This window comes from Bactrocera dorsalis, chromosome 6, assembly GCF_023373825.1.
Source record: "Bactrocera dorsalis isolate Fly_Bdor chromosome 6, ASM2337382v1, whole genome shotgun sequence".
Taxonomy (NCBI): Eukaryota; Metazoa; Arthropoda; class Insecta; order Diptera; family Tephritidae; genus Bactrocera; species Bactrocera dorsalis.
In genome coordinates, this window is record NC_064308.1 from 2339065 (window position 1) to 2360958 (window position 21894).

General features: G+C 37.4%; 2 protein-coding genes across 16 annotated transcripts in view; one reads left to right on the plus strand and one right to left on the minus strand.

The window, feature by feature from the left end:
• LOC125779099 (glutamate receptor ionotropic, kainate 2) overlaps positions 1-21894 on the plus strand; it is a 2985835-nt gene that overhangs the window by 892494 nt on the left and 2071447 nt on the right. For all 15 annotated transcript variants that reach the window (XM_049459577.1, XM_049459571.1, XM_049459583.1 and 12 more), the window contains 3 exons: positions 15519-15932; positions 16008-16183; positions 16243-16296. In XM_049459577.1, the coding sequence (XP_049315534.1) occupies positions 15519-15932; positions 16008-16183; positions 16243-16296 (644 nt within the window). The remainder of the gene's footprint in view (positions 1-15518; positions 15933-16007; positions 16184-16242; positions 16297-21894) is intronic.
• LOC125779126 (uncharacterized) overlaps positions 1-21894 on the minus strand; it is a 497385-nt gene that overhangs the window by 270876 nt on the left and 204615 nt on the right. The gene's annotated exons all lie outside the window — the stretch shown is intronic.

The window sequence follows — 21894 nt, forward strand, 5'->3', positions numbered from 1 at the left end:
GTTGTTTCCTTCAATGACGTACTTATTAACGTATTTAATCGAATACACCAAACTGCAAAACTCAACACTAATATAAGTTTTGAATGTGAATTAGACAATAATGGTGAATATAGTACGATCCATATGTTGTCGACTTCGATATTCATTCTTCTAAATTGAATACTAACGTTCTGCCATTGTCGTCTGGTGAGCGACGCCGATAGAGTGGATATCCATCATTTCTAGTTTGTGTTTCCGAAAGAAAAGCACGTAGATAATGTTTCGTGCATTTATTGTCGGCAAGGACCATGAACCGTATTGGTTTTCATCCCTTCGTATAATACTGGATCTTTCTCTGCATCAGGAATTTCCGCAGAAATGAGTTCATCAACTTGATCTGGTGTAACAACCATCCACCATTCAAAAAAAAAAATTGTGCGTGCGGCAAACCTCTCTTTTGCCACTCAACAGAGTACATCTAGCATCTAACAGCACCATGAAACATCGTAATTGTTCTTTGAAAAGTCGTGCTATGACATCGTGACGATCGATTGCTGATTGACCGCGGTCCATAATTCCGCACGTATGTCAATGCATCCTGGAAGTGCTTCTTGCCTTGCCTTGCCTTGGGCTGCGATACGTTGCTCGCAAAAACAAAACGCCGACCGATATTAGGGCGACCTCTTCGTGGCTTCGAAATTTCAATCTGCAATTGACACTTTGCGTGAAACACACATATGTATGTAAAGATTTCAGTGAATAATTTTTCTTTTGAATAGCCGGAATAAAAAAGCAAGCGACCAAAATTGAACGATTCAAAATCAAAATATTGAAAAACAAAACAAACAATATTGAAGAAAAATTGTATGGAAAAAAGTTACTTTTTGGAGCTATCCAATTTACGACTTTTCCTCATGAAAAGAATAAGGTATTCTTATTTTTAATCCTTCCCTGATCCACAACGAACAACCTCTGAAAATTTCATCAAGATTGGTGCAGCCGTTCTCTTAGCGGTACTAACAAACAAACATTCGTTCGTTTGTATGAGAAAAAGAAAAGGGTTGTTTTTAGGGGTTTCCCGGAAATTATTCGAAATTTTCTTGCCATAAAAACCATCCTTGAAACTCAACAAACATTTAGAAATAGGAGTTGACCAAATTACTCCAGGCGTTGTTGAGTTATGCGCTTAGCAACACATATTGCGATTCATTTTTATGTATAAGACTAGGTGGCCCCGCAGCCGTTGTCCTGCGTAAAATTATGTGTTTTGAAATGAAAAGAGAGTTGAATTTTTTTCATTTTTTTTGCAACGTAACGCAGCTTTATAAACAAAATTTTTTGGTTTGGTTCCGGTGTACAGATAATATGGTTTTCAAACTCGTGAGCACGTCACTTATATCTGGCTGTGTGAAAAACATAGCATTTCCAAATTTATGCCACACACTTTGCGACTATTCTTGTATCCTGTTGATTGTCATCTTAAATGCAACTTTCACTGGAAACGGAATACGTTTGAACTATAATGGCGAATCGTTAGAACTCAAAGGAATTCGTAGAATCAAGCATTCTGCCTCCTTGTATTCGATAGCTGCATCCCAATTAATCGGGTTCCATTACACAGTTTCGGCGCATGAAGATTGCCAGATCCAACTTTGAGGCGCAAATTATGCGTCGGCATACCAAGCCTCTCCAAATAATTTAGAAATTCCGATGGATAATGCACGGCTTCGTCTTCGTTATCAAGACGATCGGAATTTTGCCTATAAGTGACGCGGATTTGAAGGCTGATATAATACTTGAATATTGAAATGATCATCTCGAAAAGTGTGCAAACTTTAGTGACATGCGAAGTAACTATCGCATCGTTCATAGTTTGATTCCAGCGATTACCAGTTTCCAGCAATTGTAATTGCTGTCATGATTCTCAAAAAGTTGCACACACCGTAACGCAATGACTCAAATGAAGTTGAACCGCGTACACTAAAGGGTTAGGGGTAGTTAGAATTTTCAAAAAATTAATTTTTTCGTTAAGTGTAATATATTAAAAATATTCCCTAAAAATTTCACGTTGATCCGATAATTAGTTTTTGAGTTATTCGGCGAATAACAAAGAGAGCTCGGGCACTTCTAAGCAAAAAGGCAAACTTTAAACGCGTTTTTCTCAAAACTATGTTTTTTTAACCGGTGACAACTGTAACTCGAAAACCATTCAGCAGATTTTCATGAAATTGATACAGCTTTTAGAATACATAATAAGCTCGCGCCTTATTAAAAATATTCCCTAAAAATTTCACGTTGATCCGATAATTAGTTTTTGAGTTATTCGGCAAATAACAAAGAGAGCTCGGGCACTTCTAAGCAAAAAGGCAAACTTTAAACGCGTTTTTCTCAAAACTATGTTTTTTTAACCGGTGACAACTGTAACTCGAAAACCATTCAGCAGATTTTCATGAAATTGATACAGCTTTTAGAATACATAATAAGCTCGCGCCTGATCGAAGAATTTTTATTTTTTTGAAAATTTCGATTTTTAAAACAAGTAAACTGTTGATTTTTTTCCAAAAATTTAGAAAAAAATTTCCTGAGACCGCCATTTTGTTAATTTTGAAAAAAAAAAATAAAATCCTTTGATCAGGCCCGTGATTATTTATTTATAAAACTAATTTTTTCTGTCCGATTGTTTTTAGATGAATCTCCAAGGACTTATGATTGTCACCGCAAGTATCTTTTTTTGAAACAGGGTCAACACAAACAACTATAATTTTAGAAATAATTTTTTTTTTTTAATTTTCTTGACTTCAAGCCAACATATCCTATAATAATGCCATATTACTGCTTTTGTAAAATAACATGATTTAATAGCAAAAAAATACTGAAAACTCTCATTTTTCGTGCCTTTGACTACCCCTAACCCCTTAATCAAAAGCAACCGAAATCGTCCTTTTTCGCGTGGATTGTGTAAATTCGTTCTAATGCATTAGTTGAGAACACACCTTGATGTCCATCTACTGGTTGGCATTGCTTTCTTCCAAACTATTTCCTCAACGATGCATTCCATGTATAACATCAAGGTATTTCCGAATAAGGTAATGTTCTCGCAAACGCTGTCGGTGTTTCCACTGGCTGTAGTGTATTCTCTGGGTTGAAATACACTCTTTGGCCATTTTCTAAATTAACTGCGAGACGCACAACAGTCCTACAAAGCGCTTTATTGCAGTTCACGTATCAAGACCAATAACGGCCATGTTGCTTCCTTTGTGCCGTACTTACGAACGTATTTTATCAATTTCACCAAACTGCAATACTCAACATTGATATCAGTTTTGAATGTGAATTAGGCAACATTGGCGAATATGGTATGGTCCATATGTTGTCGACTTCGATATTCACTCCTATAAGTTGAATGCTAAATGTTCTGCCATTGTCGTCTGGTGAGCTACGCCGATAGAGTGGATATCCATCATTTCCAGTTTGCGTTTCCGAAAGAAAAGGACGTGGATTGTGTTTCGTGTATTTATTGTCAGACATACAAACCGAAGTGGGATTATGGTTTCCGCAGGGTTCATATTGGTTTTCATCACTTCGTATGAAACTGGATCTTTCTTTGCATCAGGAATTTCCGCAGAAATGATTTCATCAATTTGATCTGGTGTAACCACCATCCAAAAAGAAATGTGTGCGTGCGGCAAACCTCTCTTTTGCCACTCATCAGAGTACATCTAACATCTAACAGCCCCACATATACGTTGTTTCAAAATAAAGTCCATCAAACATCGTAGCTTTTGTTTGAAAAGTCGTGCTGTGGCATCGTGACGATCGCTTGCTGATTGACCGCGATCCATAATTCGGCACATATGCCGCCGGATCCTGGGAGTTCTTTTTGCCTTGGACTGCCATACGTTGATGGCAAAAAGAACGCCGACCGATATTAGGGCGATCTCTTCGAAATTGATCACTTTATGTGAAACACACGTAAATTTTCACTGGATAATTTTCAATAATTTTTCTTTTGAATAGCCGGAATAAAAAATCAAGCGACCAAAATTGAACGATTCAAAAAATTTACAAATCAAAATATTGAAAAACAAAACAAACAAAAATTTAAAAAATTTATATGGAAAAAAGTTACTTTTTGGAGTTATCCAATTTTCCGACTTTTCTCAGTATAGTAGTAAGTATAAGGCATTTTTATTTCTAAACCTTCCCCCGATCCACAACGAACAACCTTTGAAAATTTCATCAAGATTGGTGCAGCCGTTCTCTTAGCGTTACTAACAAACAAACATTCATTTTTATATAACGTTTGTATGGGAAAAAAAGAAAGGGTTGTTTTTGGGGGTTTTCCTGCAATTATTCGAATTGTTCCTGCCGTAGAATTCTTGAACCTCAGCGAACATTTTAAGAAACGAATTGGCAAGATTGGTCCAGACGTTGTTGAGTTATGCGCTTAGCAACACATTTTGCGATTCAACTTTATAGTTACATAGTATAAGATTACCTAGTTGTTTATTAAATTTAAATAAGAAAAAATCCATAGCATGGAAAAATTGTTTATAATCATTTTTATTTGAAATATAATTTATAGACACATTTGTTTTTATTAGAACTAAGATTGGTAAATAAAGAAAGAGGAATTCTATCGAAATAGAGAAATTCAGCGAATTGCTCATATTTGCTTATTATCATATGGCAGCGCTCCATTTCCTCATAATTGTTAGTACATACTCGTAAATGATGCTCACTTCGAGTGTAAATAGTAATTTTTAAAATAAAGATTTCTTAGGTAAAAACTCTGCAAAAAGTGAAAAGTGTGGATGTATTTAAATGTTTATAGTTTAATTTAATTAGTTTGAAATAAAAAATGTGCGAAAAGTGTGTTTTATGTGGTGAAATAGCTTGTTGAAACGTTCGAATTTTGGGGAATTTTTCAACTTTAAAGTGGAACATCTCGTAAACTAAGCGTTTTCGGTACCTATAAACTCGCATTAATCTGGAGGTCTTTCTCTTTCCAACGGTACCATCAGATCGCGGCGCCGAAGAAATCGGAATTATGCCCGGATAGTCTATATTAGTGAATGGACTAAATGTAATCTAATAATTTAAAATAGTTTCCGAATGAAAAATCTTTAGAAGAAATTAATTGAGGTTTAGCACTTCGGCTTATGGTCTATTGTGCCCTCTATACCAATTATAGTCACACAGGTCCAGCACTCGGAAAATTGCAGGAGCTTTCTACGCGCAATGGAGATGATGTGATTCCTGTGCAATGAAAAATCTTTACTTTTTTGTTCTCAGTGTAATAGTTGTCATTTAGAGGAGGGGTCGAAATTGTGAGCGCAACGTGTAATACGCCGTCTACGGGATTTGACTTTTAATTTAAGCCAGACGATAATTGATGTATACTGATTTCTATGCGGTTGTTGTAGAGTTTTTCCATACCCCGTTTGGGTAAAAAGGCGCGTATCAGTTGTCATCAGGATCATCTAATGGGAGGCCAAGGAAACGTACTATTTCGACGGGGCCGCACTCATTTGCGTGTATATTCTGGATAATTGGAAGTCATGTACCGTCTTTACGCTTTATTTTAATGTCTCAGGGATATGTCATTACCATTTTCTGCACTTGTTTTCTGATTTTACTAACTTCCAAACCGAATCATGAAATAAAAAAAAAACAAAATTTGTTTACTCTGTTTGGTTGCTGTAACTTTAGAAGTCGTTGAAGGAAATATACCGTAAAACTATTGAAGGCCACTGCCACAAAACTTTTCTGAATATTTTGAAATACTCACCAAACTCATAATGCTAAGAATACAAAACAAATTATATCAAATTATTTCACAGAGCCATTATGTAGGAAATCAGTTCGAACACAGAACTTCGGTACATAACTTTATATATACTATATGTACTAGCATCTTGCTCCGGCTTCGCACGGGTTTTAAAGAATCATTTGAAAAGTTATAAGTTTGTACACACATGCTTTTTCGTTTTTGCGAACATGAAAGTGTATTTTTCGTATTAATACTATTTTTTTTTAATTTTTGTAAAAAGGCCTTTACCAAATATATTTTACTTTCTCAGCTCCTGAAAAATAATGTATTGAGTCAGAGCTTCCCTGAAAACGATATTCGATTTTAATTTATTTTATGGAAGCAATTTAAATAGAGCGAAAGATGTTTCACCAGAAATTGAAGCCCTTTAAATGGGACTAGCAGATCACTGGCGATCATCGGAATCCTCAGTGTATGAGCTATTTGACCTGCTGCTAGGTCCGTGATAATGATTGATACAATTAAATTGTCCTTCAATTCCTTCCTTCCTCGTTGCATATGCTTTGAGGGCTTAAATTCTTCAAAAAAATAATTGGAATTCTAATTTTAAAGCTACTTCATGTGGCAGTCCAGAAGGGTTAAATGAATTTGAAAACTCCTGGGGATAAAGAACTTCGTCTGTTATTAATCACGGTGTCGCTATCTTCCCTGATTGTCTTATTTTAGCAAATTTTTGCCTGGTAGCGAGGCTGCTTTGCAGGTGTAAAATATTTTTAAATTATCTTGTTTATTTCTAACAGAATTCTAGAAGTGGTTCCATTTTTCAAGGTGTCTTCCAAAGTAAACAGGACTTTTTGAATCTAGCGCCCCCCGTTGCACCATCTATATGTCGGCTAGTGCGTTAGAATCTGCTATTTTTTATCGCTTGTCCAGTGAGAATTTCATGATATTTCATCTATTGGAAGTGAAGTTATTGCGTTTTAAGTGTCAGTATGTTTGTTTTCGGTGCGAAAATGAGCATCGAACAAAGAGCCAACATTAAATTTTGTTTTAAAATTGGTAAAACTTTTACCGAAACGTTTCAATTGACGAAACCAGTTTATGGCGATGACTAACTATCCCGTCACAGATTGCACGAGTGGTTTCAACGTTTTCAAAGTGGTCGTGAGGACATAAATCACGATCAACATGTGGGCCAATCAAAATTATTGGCGGTGATTACCGGAAATTCCATCGAAACTGTGCGTGAATTCTTAAAAAATCAGCCGAAATCATAATTGAAATTCATGGAAATGGAATTGAACATCTCCAAATCATCGATTTATCGCATTTTGACCGAACATTTGAGCTTACGAAACGTGTGTGCACGGTTTGTTCCGCACAAATTGACTGACGGCCAAACATTGCTCAGAATCCAACATTCGAAGGACATCATTAAAGAGGTCATTTGACCAAAACTCAAATTTCAACCATTAGCCACTCTCCGTATTCACCTAATATGGCACCGTGCGACTTCTTCCTTTCAGAAAATTGTATTTGCGCATGAAAGGAAATCCTTATGCAGAAGTAGAGGTCATTCAAAAGACTTGCACTAGCATACTGGCGGTAATACCGACCAACGAGCTAAAACACTCGTTCGACATGCTTTTGGACCATGTCAAAAGCTGTATTGAAGCAAAAGGAGACTATTTTGAATAAAATAAATTGATTTAGCCGAAAAACCATTTGTTCTGTTGTTTTTTTAAGTCCTGTTTACTTTGGAACGCACCTTGTATATATATAAAGATGAGTCAGGCGAACGAGAAAAATATACATACACTTTAAGGAAAGTAGGCGTGGTTGTTGTTAGATTGCCCTCATAAATACTATAACTAAAATACTTTTATAAATCGAATTGTAAAGTAGGTTAAGTTAGGTTAGGTTATACTGGTCGGCTATCATGTCAAACATACACTTTAAGGAAAGTAGGCGTGGTTGTTGTTAGATTGCCCTCATAAATACTATAACTAAAATACTTTTATAAATCGAATTGTAAAGTAGGTTAAGTTAGGTTAGGTTATACTGGTCGGCTATCATGTCAAACATAGACTTACAGAGCTTCGTAATGCCAGATTGAGGTTTAATTTGAGTTGAAGTGTTCGTAAGTCTAGACGTCAAGCTTTTAGCGAACTTTAAGAAAGAAATCTTATTTAGATACTCATATTTTCCCTTAAACTGCGAAGCTCCTAGATATCTTAGACCAAGTCTAGCTAAGGCTGGCCAGAAGCGTTTTAGCGTCTTTTATTTTTATCTCGCTTCACTTTCTGCATGTATCGTCGTTACAACTCGCATGTGAATTCATTAAGTTGTATAGTATTTTAAAGCAAAAAGCATGCGTATTTTCCAGCGGTCCCTTATACATGAACCTCAACAACGGCGCCGTTAGTTATGCTTTCTTCAAACTGGATAATAAAGCAAACCAAATGGGTCAGGTGAACGAGGGCAAAACGAAATATCTCCTGTCATCAAAGAAACACTTGTCGCACTCGCGATTTGACTCCCATGTCACCCGTATCAGTCATAACTTCGAAGTCGTAGATAATTTCGTCTATCTTGATACCAGTATTAACACCAAGAACAACGTTAGCCTCGAAATCCAATGCAGACTTACAATTTGCGACAGGTGCTACTTCGGGCTGAGAACGCAATTGAGATGTAAAGAAAATTCCCGAAGACCAAACTCTACAAGTCCCTCATCATCCACGTCCTGCTATATGGTACAGAAGCATGGAATATAACAACATTTGATGAGTCGGCGTAACGAGTTTTTCAGAGAAAGGTTCTGCGGGATATTTAAGGTCCCTTGCGCATTGGCAACGGCGAAAACCGCAGCCAATGGAGCGATGAGTTATACAAGATATATAGACACTGACATAGTTCAGCGAATTAGGATATAGCGGCTATGCTGGTTAGGTCATGTCGAAGTTCTAGTCCCCATGAACCGCGCTTTTCTCAGAATGTTTTTTTAAGACGCTTTCCTCTCTCAGAGGAAGAGTTTTGAATAGTTTCAATTTGGAGAGAACATTTTTAACGTGATTCTCCATCTCTATAAATAATAAATAAAAATACGTTATATTATATTTGTATATATGTAGTATATTGTATATAGACTAAAACAATCCAGACTTTTAAAATTCGTGAATGTGGGCTAAGGCAAGATTTCATCCCATTTTATAAACACTATTATTAGAAAAACACACTCTCAATTTTATTGAAATAAACAACACATGTCGATATACATATGTGGTATAAAGCCAACTGGAAGTTCGAATATCTTTATATGAGAAAAGTATTTATCCGATTCAATACATTTTTGGCACGAATTTTAATAATATGTCACATTGATTTACCGATGTTTTTCGACAAAAAGTTACACACAGCCACACGCACTGGGGTGTACATATTTTTTGAGTCTGAGTTCTTTAAAAGTTATAATCCGATGCCGACAATTTAAGGGCGCAAGATAAAAACGATTCTTGTACATACTATATGGTTCAAGAAGCGCACGATTGCCGGTCATAGACCAAGTATCCTCTGGGTATCCGAAAAAAATTCCTTTGTAGGCGAGCTAAAGTGAGAAAGGGTTTGGGACACGCAACTTAAAAAACACCCTTGATGAAAGGGCCTACGCCAATAAAGAAGAAGAATATGAAGAACCTAGACTCGTTTTCGTACTATAACAAAAGAACATGTCAAGATAATATTACTTTATTGGTCGATATCGGTTAAGTAGATAATATGGCGTTCTCACCTAATATGGGCAGTGCGACGCCCTTCGTATTACTTTGCTTTGGCTTCTATAAACCCTTCCCGTACCATTTAATATCTCTGTCGTATTTAGTAATTGATTTTTTGGGCTTTTAGCAGTTTTTAACAGTTGGTTGGCGGGGTTATCAATCGATTTAAATATTTTTTCAGTATCGGTAAGGTGTTTACGGGATATGTCCTGAGCGAAACTACGTTAAATTCATTGAAAATAAATTTTAGGCCTAACTAAATAAATAAATATGTTGTAACTATAGGCGGTATATAAAATTCAGCGAGTATTTCATTTCACATTTCCCAACATAAAAAGGGTTTAACGGTTTATCTGGATCTGTTATTGCTCAATTTCGGTACTGTTAGACGCAGTTTGTTCATGTCGGAAGACTATACACAATATAATAAAAAATCTATATAACTAATTGTTGTACACATAATCATATGGAATTAATCTGTTCCATATATATACATACAAAATACGTTCATTACCACAAATAACCATTCAAATAACTTTACTAAACATACCCTTATAATCGATAAAAAACAATCAATATGTTACAAACATTTATTTGGACTTGATATGTTTTTCGTGTTGAATCAAATTAAACCGCGCTTCTGGGCCTGGTTAAGGTTCAACTTTGGAACCGTACTATCCTCAGATCTCAAAAAGCTATAGTTTCCCGTAAATCACTGACTACTGCGTTTTGTGATAAGGTGTGCCACCATCGTATCACTGCAGTAAATTTTTATCGAAACCTAAACAAAATTTTTTCACCCTTGACGTAAGTTTAAAATGTTTATTTAAATTTGGGTTCATATTTCCTTTATTGTGTGATTCTATGCTTTTCATTTTATACTTATTGTAAGATTACGTAGCATTCGTTCTAACCTAGGGTACAAACGCTGTTCAAAATGTTTGCAGTTTAAATCAGACGCAATCAGTATTTAGCTGTTTGACACGCACATATTTCGTCCATCTCGGTGAATGAATTTGCCATTCTAACCTCTATATCCTTCAGTTATCATATGCTTTCTAAAATAATATTTTGCTGAAATATTTTCTTTAAACAAAACGATTGGCAAATGGCAATGCCGAACTTTTTGATAAAGTTGTGAGTGGAATAAGACTGTTATTTTCTATAGCAACATGTCCCAAGAGTATAAATGCCTTGGTACTACCCAAATTTAGATCAAACCGCATAACTCAGGACTCGCTCGATTAATTTTAGCCAAAGTTTGGTGGTGTAATTCTTATATTACAATAAGAAAATGGGCGAAATCGAGCTATAACCATTCCTAATTCTCATCTACCATCATTATAAAATCCAGATGATTGTTTGAATTTACAGCATCAATGAATAACTAAAACTGTGCACCTATGTGCCTTTAAAGTGTGCCATCTTGTGTCTAAAAATATTCAAAACAACTATGTCCATACTATAACTTTCCAAGCACCAAATACGGAATATGAGGACCGCATTATTGTTTATATTGTATCAGTATATAGTTTTATGGTAAAAAGACTAGTGATATGGGTATGTGCAATAGGTTGGGTCGATTCCGGACTTTTTTCGATTCGGGATTTCTAATAGCGCGGAAAAGTTGCCTTAGTATAGGGTGATTTTTTAAGAGCTTGATAACTTTTTTAAAAAAAAAAACGCATAAAACGCGCAAAATCTCATCGGTTCTTTATTTGAAACGTTAGATTGGTTCATGACATTTACTTTTTGAAGATAATTTCATTTAAATGTTGACCGCGGCTGCGTCTTAGGTGGTCCATTCGGAAAGTCCAATTTTGGGCAACTTTTTCGAGCATTTCGGCCGGAATAGCCCGAATTTCTTCGGAAATGTTGTCTTCCAAAGCTGGAATAGTTGCTGGCTTATTTCTGTAGACTTTAGACTTGACGTAGCCCCACAAAAAATAGTCTAAAGGCGTTAAATCGCATGATCTTGGTGGCCAACTTACGGGTCCATTTCTTGAGATGAATTGTTGTCCGAAGTTTTCCCTCAAAATGGCCATAGAATCGCGAGCTGTGTGGCATGTAGCGCCATCTTGTTGAAACCACATATCAACCAAGTTCAGTTCTTCCATTTTTGGCAACAAAAAGTTTGTTAGCATCGAACGATAGCGATCGCCATTCACCGTAACGTTGCGTCCAACAGCATCTTTGAAAAAATACGGTCCAATGATTCCACCAGCGTACAAACCACACCAAACAGTGCATTTTTCGGGATGCATGGGCAGTTCTTGAACGGCTTCTGGTTGCTCTTCAACCCAAATGCGGCAATTTTGCTTATTTACGTAGCCATTCAACCAGAAATGAGCCTCATCGCTGAACAAAGTTAAAGCGCGAAACACTTTTCGAACCGAACACTGATTTTGGTAATAAAATTCAATGATTTGCAAGCGTTGCTCGTTAGTAAGTCTATTCATGATGAAATGTCAAAGCATACTGAGCATCTTTCTCTTTGACACCATGTCTGAAATCCCACGTGATCTGTCAAATACTAATGCATGAAAATCCTAACCTCAAAAAAATCACCCGTTACTTCCTGATTCCAATGCAAGTTTTTGTTTTGAGATCGGATTGCATCTTCAACCCGAACTCCGGCCTTGAAATTTCGGAAATTCGCCTAAAATCGTGAAATTGTCTACCTAGCGCCTAAAATACGCATCTCATGGCAAAATGTATAAAACAAAAGTTATTTGTCACGTCATTTTCTACCGAAATGGTATACGTGATCATGGCCGTAGGACGAACCGTTCCCGAGATACGTGCGAAAAGGCGGCGCGCCACAGCGCAAGGTGAAAATCGGCATGCGGCCATACTTCTTGACGTTGATTTCGCCGAGTGCTATCACTCACATTCATTCACCTACGCCAAAAACACGTTCGGATAGGTCTCCACACAAATATTTTTTCATCGAGTTCCTTCACTCTTGTCGGTGATTTCGCCGATTTCATTTCCCTGCGCCATACGACACGTTCGGACTGGTCTCCACATAAATATTTTTTGATCGAGTTCCTTCACTCTTGTCGGTGATTTCGCCGGGTGCTATCACTTATATTCTCTCAACAGAACACAGAACTCAAAATGTCTGTATCTAAATTTAAATTTAGACAGAAATGTCCTGTGTTTGGCGTATATCCGTACAATCTCTCTGAGTCCCAGTTACCTACTTACCAGGATGTTCTTTTGTGTTATCAGTTTGAAAGCTTTCGTATAGGGCGACTCCGAGGCGACAACTATGAACCTAAGAGTAAAGAGGTTACAGAAATAGTTGCAAAAAAGGTTGAAAATACTTTCAAAAGGTCATCTATTCCGATAGTTTCACACACCAGTGTTGTACAAATGCTCACCACTTACCAGAAGAAATTTCTGACTCTTAAACAAATGTTTTTAAGGAACCCAATAGGTTTGAGCTCTAAAAGAGAAGACTTTGTCTCTTCTGCCGGAAAATTATTTGACATCGCTGCTTGTAAATGCATTTATTTTTCTTCTTGCACTTGTCCAAAGGAAAGGAAAGTTCCTATCAATGAACAACCATTTCTCTTGGGCCAGAGAACCAGAAGAATTGGTCGCATTGGAAGTGTTGATCTACCTGAAACAAAAAAGATTACAAAGAAAAATGAACGTAAAGAAAAGCTTTCAAAACGTCATTCAATATCAACACTTACCAGAAAAGTATCAGCTAGAACACGTGACCATTCAGATCAGCCAGACTCTCATACAGACGACAAAATGTGGGTGCGTCGCAGATGGATTCTTCCAAAAACGATGCTGATGATGAATTTTCTCTTCCATCCTCTAAAACCAAACAAAACACACTAGTATTAGAACACACTGCTTTAGCTGCCCAAAGATTTGGAGTAAGTGACAGAGCAGCGGCCTTGATTGTTTCATCTGCTTTTCTGGATGCCAAAAAAGCAGGTTTGATAACAGAGGATCAGGCTAGCTTTGTCACTGACAAATGCAAGATTAGTCGGGCAAAAAAAAGTGTTGGAGTTAAGCTCCAAAACACCGAAAGTATTTACTCTGTATATGGGCTGTATTTTGACGGCCGCAAAGACAATACACTTACACAAGTCAGCGAAGGTGAAAAGTACTGCCGCGACACTGTCAAAGAGGAACATATTTCTCTTATAGCGGAACCTGGTTGTCATTACTTTGGCCACGTCACCTCTCTTTCCGGGTCAGCTGAGGATGAGACGCAAGCTATATGTCAACATATAGAAGACAATTCAGTTGATGTGGAACATCTAGAAGTTGTCGGTGCTGATGGCACCAACACGAACACAGGTTGGAAAGGTGGAATCATTCGGAAACTAGAAGAAAGAATAGGTAGGCCATTACAGTGGGTTGTTTGTCTTCTACATTTCAACGAACTTCCATTTCGTGTTCTTTTCGAACACATAGATGGTGTCTCAAAGAGTCCAAATACATTCTCTAGCGACATAGGTAAACTGCTCCCTGATTGTGAGAAGTTGCCTGTTGTCAAATTTGAAAGTTTTTCATCCTGCCAATTACCTTCTGAGGTTATTAATCCGACCCAACTTGGCACAGACCAAGCTTATCTCTATAAAATATCAGAAGCTGTTATTTCCGGTCAATGTTCCCCAGATTTAGCGTCGATGCATCCAGGTAGCGTGCGCAAATCTTGCTGGCTCACCTGAGCAAATAGAATTCTGAGATTATACATTTCTACTGACAAACCAACAAAGGAAATAAAGATTTTGGTCAAGTACATACTTACAGTTTACTCACCTTTGTGGTTCTCAATAAGATTCAACAGTTTAATCAAAGGTGGCTCGCGCCATCTCTATGCTGCAATTCAAAGGTCGAGATACTTACCTGCTAAACTGCGCAAGGTTGTCGATTCATCCATTCAACAGAATGCTTTCTTTGCTCTTCCAGAAAACATTATCCTTAGTATGATGACTGACAAACGGATAGAAGTCAGAAAGTTGGCCCTTGACCGTCTTCTGGCAGCCAGAGAAGCAGAGTCTGACACTGTAAATGGAAGAGTTAGATGTAATAAAGTGCCAAAGCTGAATTTCAAAGCTAATAATTATTACGATGTGATTAACTGGAAGACTATTACCTTGACTGTTCCACCAGTTCTTTGTTCAGTTTCTAACGAAGAACTCATAAAAGGGCTGTCGGGAGAAACTGCAGAGGCATGGAAATTTAGTGAATTCCCCTCTCACACCGTGGCAGTCAAGAGAACCGTCAAACTGGTGACAGAGGCATCTTCTAAAGTTATTGGCCCCCAATCTCGTGATCGTTTATACGCTCTACACTGAAATCTTGGCAACAACTGCCAAAGTTTACTACAAAATCTGATTTTATCAATAAATTTGACACAGATTCAGACTAAACCAAGCCTGACATATGGTTGGTTAGTTGGGTTGGGCTTGGGAGGAACCCGAAGAGCAGCCACCTCCACGCGGTGGGTTCTGGGTGACCAATACAGGTTAGCTGAGAGCTGCAACAATTTTCACCTTGCGCTGTGGCGCGCCGCCTTTTCGCTCGTATCACGGGAACGGTTCGTCCTACGGCCATGATCACGTATACCATTTCGGTAGCAAATGACGTGACAAATAACTTTTGTTTTATACATTTTGCCATGAGATGCGTATTTTAGGCGCTAGGTAGACAATTTCACGATTTTAGCCGAATTTCCGAAATTTCAAGGCCGGAGTTCGGGTTGAAGATGCAATCCGATCTCGAAGCAAAAACTTGCATTGGAATCAGGAAGTACTAAGGCAACTTTTCCGCACTATTAGAAATCCCGAATCGAAAAAAGTCCGGAATCGACCCACCCTAATGTGCAATAACTGCCCACACTCTGAGCAACAAGACCCGGGTGCATAAAAAAAACTTTTTTTTTCTGTTAATTTTCAAAATGTATTTAAAAAGTGCCCTTAAGTTAAATTGAGCTATTTATTATATATTTGATACAGGTGCTATTTTTACAGAAGACCAACGAGATAGTAGTATTGAGTATGCATTTAAATATGCCGTGTATCGTATAAATAAGGACAAATTGCTATTATCAAATACGCAGCTTATTTACGACATTGAGTATGCTGCGCGGGATGATTCATTTCGAACAACTAAGAAAATTTGTCGACAATTGGAATCGGGTGTCCACGTCATTTTTGGGCCATCAGATGCATTGCTTTCCGATCATGTGCAATCAATATGTACATCGTTTGGTATTCCACACATCGAGTCTCGTATTGATATAGATGAAAATTCTAAGGAATTATCTATTAATCTGTACCCCTCACAGCGACTCATGAATTTGGCTCATAGAGATTTGATGATATTTTTAAATTGGACGAAAATTGCTGTACTCTATGAAGACAATTTGGGTAAGTTAAGCAATAGTGCTAAGGAGTGGTGTGTTTATAGGATTTATATTTTTATATTTTACACTGTGCACGTAGGTATTTTCAATCATCAAGATCTGTTGCATGTAACTGCAGACATCCGAACAGAACTATACATTCGTCAGACGTCACCGAAAACTTATCGTCAAGTTCTACGAGCGATACGAATGAAGGATATTTATAAAATTATTGTAGATACAAATCCTAAAACCATAAATGCTTTCTTCCGAGCAGTAAGGATACAGTAAATTTATTTCTACTACCTATCTTACACCTTTTCAAATAATTTCAGATTCTTCAACTACAGATGAATGATCATCGCTATCATTATATGTTTACAACATTTGTAAGTATAGTAATTTGATATATTAATTACTAGGAGATTCGGAAACCGTTGTTCTACGAAACATCCAACTGATCAAGAATGTAAAGGCTACTATAATTGGTTAGAATGATGAATTAAGTCGAGGGTAAACATTTTTATAGAATTTTAATGATATCCCAAGCAGAAAGCAGCTCGTGATCGATTTATTCATATACGTTTTATCTCGACATACGTAACTGGGCGCTGTAATTGTTTTGAATCAGTCCCATTTGTATTGCTACCAATTGTCCGAAACTAAAAATATTTCTACATGCGTTGACATGAGATCCCATTTTTTATTTGCTCTAGTTCTTATGGAACTTTCAGAGAGTGCTAGGAATATAGCAAAAAGAGTACGAGATAGTTATAGTAGTAGCACAATAAATGTGAGTAACACACATTCCAAATATAAAAAGATTTTATATGGGAAACAATTGAAAGTGGTCGGCGTCTCCATCCTTCCACTCGACTTTTTATAACTCTAATGTGTTTTGTGACTTGAAGAATTTGGTCTTTTTTCGTCGCGAGAGGACTTTCTACAAGTCACTCATCATCCTCGACTTGCTATAATATGCAGATGTGTGGTGGATGACAACATCTGATGAGTCGGCAGTCCATACTGCCGCATTGGCAACGGCGAATACCGCAGTCTATAGAACGATGAGCTGCAGAAGATATACGACTACATTGACATAGTACAGCGAATTAAGATACAGCGGCTACGCTAGATCATTTCGCCCGAATGGATGAAAACACTCTGATCCGTATCCACCAGGGGAAGCAGAGGAAGAGGAAAACTTCCACTCCGTTGGAAATACCAGGTGGAGAAACACCTGACTACAAAGGAAGAAGAACTGCCGAGTTGATCTAAGACCGGTTTTGTGAAACAGTTCAAAATATATCCCCATCTTAATAATTTTTATTAAGGTAACCTTCTATCTATCTCGATTAGTTATAGGCATTAGAAATCAACAAACAGCATTTCTTGTGTACATATTCTCGACACGATAGAATTTATAGAATACTAGCGGCATTGTCGTGCCCATTGCCTGTGGAGACTCCACATTGCTCATAGCTTACTAGTTATAGAATACTACATAGTTTGCCATGTATCGTAAGCTAGGAGCTGTCACATCAGCAGTTTGACAGCGCAGTTTTCATTTCTATGAAAAATTTGAAGAGGCAATATGTCCCATTTGCACATATGCCGACGGCTTTTTCAATTTGGCAATATGAAATTTAGAAGAGCGAGTATTAAGACGGTGGTGTTATATTATATTAATATATATTATGTATTATAAAGTACATTTTCAAAATATCATTTTTTCAAAAAATTAATATTTAGTTTAATATTGTTAATTTACAGAAATATTATACAAATTGGGTTGGGAATGAGCAAAGTCTTAAATTTAATAAACTTATGCAAGCATACATCAAAATATCATTTCTCATTTTAAATTTATTATTTTAATTGGTATATAATATTTATGCCACAATTATTATATAGTAGTCCAATAATATGAATTCTTATTTTTCCCAGAAATACATTTGTAAAAAAAGGATCTTTCTCATTTTCTTATTATCTTATTTTGCCCGGAAATACATTTGTAAAAAAGGATCTTTATCCTTTGTTATTATCTTATTTTTTTCAGAAATACATGTAGGACTAAGAAATGGGAGTGTGCGGACTGAACGTTTTTGACACACGACAGCACTGACTGAACGAAAAAGGGACTCGAACGGAAAAAAACCAATAACGGACGGCACTTGAATAGCGGATGGCGACCAGTAAAGTGTATTAAAGTCTTTAAGTTGTTATATTGTAAAGCGCCAGTTAAGTATTTAATAAAAGCATAGATCGTTTGTAAAGTTATACAAAGTGAATATAATAAAGTGAACAATAGATTTGTGAAGCGAAGTTGATCCAGTTTATTTGTGTGCATCAGCCATTGGTTCCATCAAACCGGACTTAGCGAGTCCGCTACGTTTTCTTTATATCGGTCGGTTGGTCGTACGCTATATCCTGTCATTGGAGGCTCAACGGAAGCCATCCTACAAATTGGGGGCTCAACCAAGAGAGGGCATATTCCTGCAAATTGATTCAACTCAACTCAACCAAGTGAAGGCATACTCCTGCAAATTGATTCAACTCAACTCAACCAAGCAGCAGCATTTGGCACCAGATCGAGACTAGGTAGACTGTACAGTGGAGCAGCGAGACAAACCTAAGCGATGGAAGCGGTTTTTGGAGGTGCAAAAAATACAGGTGAAGTACAGTTTTAGTTCACTTGAGTCTTCTAGAAGCATAGCAAGCAGCGACGTTACGGTACGTGTACAACAATTAAGTCGGAGTTAGTTTGCGTCGACAAACAAGCATACAGCGAAACGGTTGCGCCCCAATAGCGCATCAGAATCAGCGAAGAGTGCAAGAGTTTTCTAGAAGCATAGCAAGCAGCGACGTTACGGTACGTGTACAACAATCAAGTCGGAGTTGGTTTGCGTCGACAAACAAGCATACAGCGAAACGGTTGCGCCGCAATAGCGCATCAGAAACAGCGAAGAGTACAAGATCGACGGCAACACACGTACACAAGTGTAACAATCAGCGAGGTTGAGCGTCAGCAACAAGTCGGCAACAAGCAGGTTGCGGTTGGCTCGTGGTTTCGAACGAGCAGTGTGGAAACGGTTGCGCCGCAACAGCGCAGCAGAATCGGCAACGCATAGGTTGCAGTTGGCCCGTGTTTTCAAACGAGAAGTGTGTGGAAACGAGCAGTGTGTGGAAACGGGTGCGCCGCAACAGCGCAGCAGAATCGGCAACGCATAGGTTGCAGTTGGCTCGTGTTTTCAAACGAGCAGTGTGTGGAAACGAGCTGTGGCGGAAACGGTTGCGCCACAACAGCGCAGCAGAATCGGCAACACATTAATCGGAGACAGTTCAGGTTGTCAAGCGAAATATTCATCAAAACGGTTGCGCCGCAATAGCGCAGCAGAAGTAGTGGATACGGCAACACAGGTGCATAAGCGTAGCAGACAGCGAGCGTTACGCGTTACGATCAAGTTGGCAACGAACGGGTTGCAGCAGCAGAGTCGGCGTAAAGCGGTGAAAAGTGTATTGGCAACGGCAGCTTACAACGAGGATTACAGGTTATTTTCATATTATTAAGTTTTTTAAATTGCTTATAATTTATTTCCATATTATAAATTTAAAATAATTTTATTAAATTAACATTATAACATAAGATCACATATACTTATATCAGTTGTTGTATTGCATATTGTAAAGGAGTACTCAAAATGGAGGCTCAGACCATATTAAACATGACAGTGACAATGTTAAAAGAAATGTTAAAAGAAGCGGGGCTACCGACAAATGGACGCAAGAAGGAATTACGAGACAGACTTCTGACACACTACGGCCTTCTAAACGATGACGATGAAAGCGAGAGTGAGGTCGAATCAGTAGAGCCGCTTTGTGAAAGTGTGTTGGGTAAAGGTCCGGTGCCACCCACGGTTCCTCATTTTACATTTAGAGAAATTGAAGAAAGTTTAGCGTCATTTAACGGTACAGACGCGCAGGAAGTAAATCAATGGGCAGAATCTTTTGAGGAAAACTCACATATAGTAGGCTGGTCGGAAATTCCTAAATTTATTTACGCAAAACAGCTTCTCAGAGGAGCAGCTAGGGCATTTATTCGAAGCCAAACCGGTATCCGTGATTGGATATCTTTAAAACAAAATACGAAATATCATTTTCATCAGCTGAGGCACATAGGCTTTTAAGGAATCGTCAAAAGAGACAAAACGAAACATTTATTGAATTTTTATATGCCTTAATGGAAATAGGGAAACGGGTAAAACTGGAGGAAGCCAGCGTAATAGAATATTTTATACTAGGGATTCCCGATTCAAAATTGAACAAGACGGTTTTATACCAAGCAAGGAGTATAAGGGAATTAAAAGAGCAAATAAAAATTTATGAGAAAATTAAATATAAACAAAAGGTGGAAGTTGAAAACAGAGTTAGTATCAAGGAAGATAGGAAGGAAAATACTCAACGTTCAATTCTGAACCGCACAAGTTTCAAATTTGGCGAAACTTCGCATATAGCAAAGAATTGCACAAGCCAACAATTTAGATGTTACAAGTGCAACAAAGTCGGCCACAAACGCAACGAATGTCCGACAGTTCAAACGAAATGTGAAAGAGACAATTTAAATACAATTACCGAAGTAGTGTTCAAACCTTCAGAGGCAGATTTTGGACTAAAGTTTAAAATGGTAAAGGTAAGGAATGTAATTTTTCCTTCGTTAGTTGATACAGGTAGTCGTTTGTGTTTGATAAGGGTAGATACAGTCGAAAAACTTAATCTTAAAGTTAAGCCAAACAAAGATAAAAGAGTGTTGGGCGGAATCGGTAATTCAGAAGTGGTCACGTTAGGTAGTTTCGAAACCAGAGCTAAAGTAGATGATATTGAGATAAATATCATTTTTCATATTGTCAACAATAGGGATCTTCAATATCCGGCATTAATAGGACGTTCAATTTTGGGTCAAGTCGATTTAATTGTTAGCGAGGAGAGCGATAGGTTTCTAAGGAAAGATAAAGCAGATATATGTCAGGAGGACAACAAAAAGTATAAGGGTAAAATTGCAGAAGAGGCAGAAATAGCAGCTTTTAGTGTGATTTGTATAGATGAACAGGAGCCGGAATCAACGTACGATTTGTCACATCTCGATAAGGGAAAATTGTTAGAAATGGAAAAGCTGATTGCTCAATATGAGCCAAAAAGAATCAAATTTTCCCCGGTGGAAATGAAAATGGTTTTGAAGGACGATGTACCGGTGTATCAGCCACCTAGGCCTGTATCATTTCAATATCAAGTAATCGTAGATGCTCAAGTAAAACAATGGTTAGATGAAGATATTATTACTTCAAGCGTATCAAGCGCCGATTGTGCTTGTGTCTAAAAAAGATAAATCAAAACGGTTATGTTGCGATTATCGCAAATTAAATGAGAAATTTCTGCGCGATAATTTTCCAATGACATTAATTGACGAGGTAGTCGAGAAGCTCCAGGGACATAAAGTTTTTACCACATTAGATTTGGCTAATGGATTTTTGCATGTTCCTGTCGAAGAAAGTTCTAGAAAATATACATCGTTTGTAACAATGAAAGGCCAATTTGAATTTAAATTTGTGCCGTTTGGTATCTCAAATTCACCAGCGGTATTCTGTAGATTTATCCATTCGATTTTTAAAGACCTAAAAGATGAGGGTCACTTATATGGATGATTTAATTATTCCATCCATAGACGAGGAAGAGGGGTTAATAAAACTAAAGAAAGTTCTTACAGTAGCATCAGATTCTGGACTACAAATTAAGTGGAAAAAGTGTAATTTTTTGAAGCGTAAAGTAAATTTTTTGGGGTATGTAATCGAAGATAGCGCAATTCGTCCGTCGGATGAGAAAATCAGAGCGGTTAAAGCTTTCAAGCCACCTAAAGACAAGAAAGCCATTCAACAATTTTTAGGGTTAACATCCTACTTTCGTAGGTTTATTCAAAACTATGCGCTAGTGGC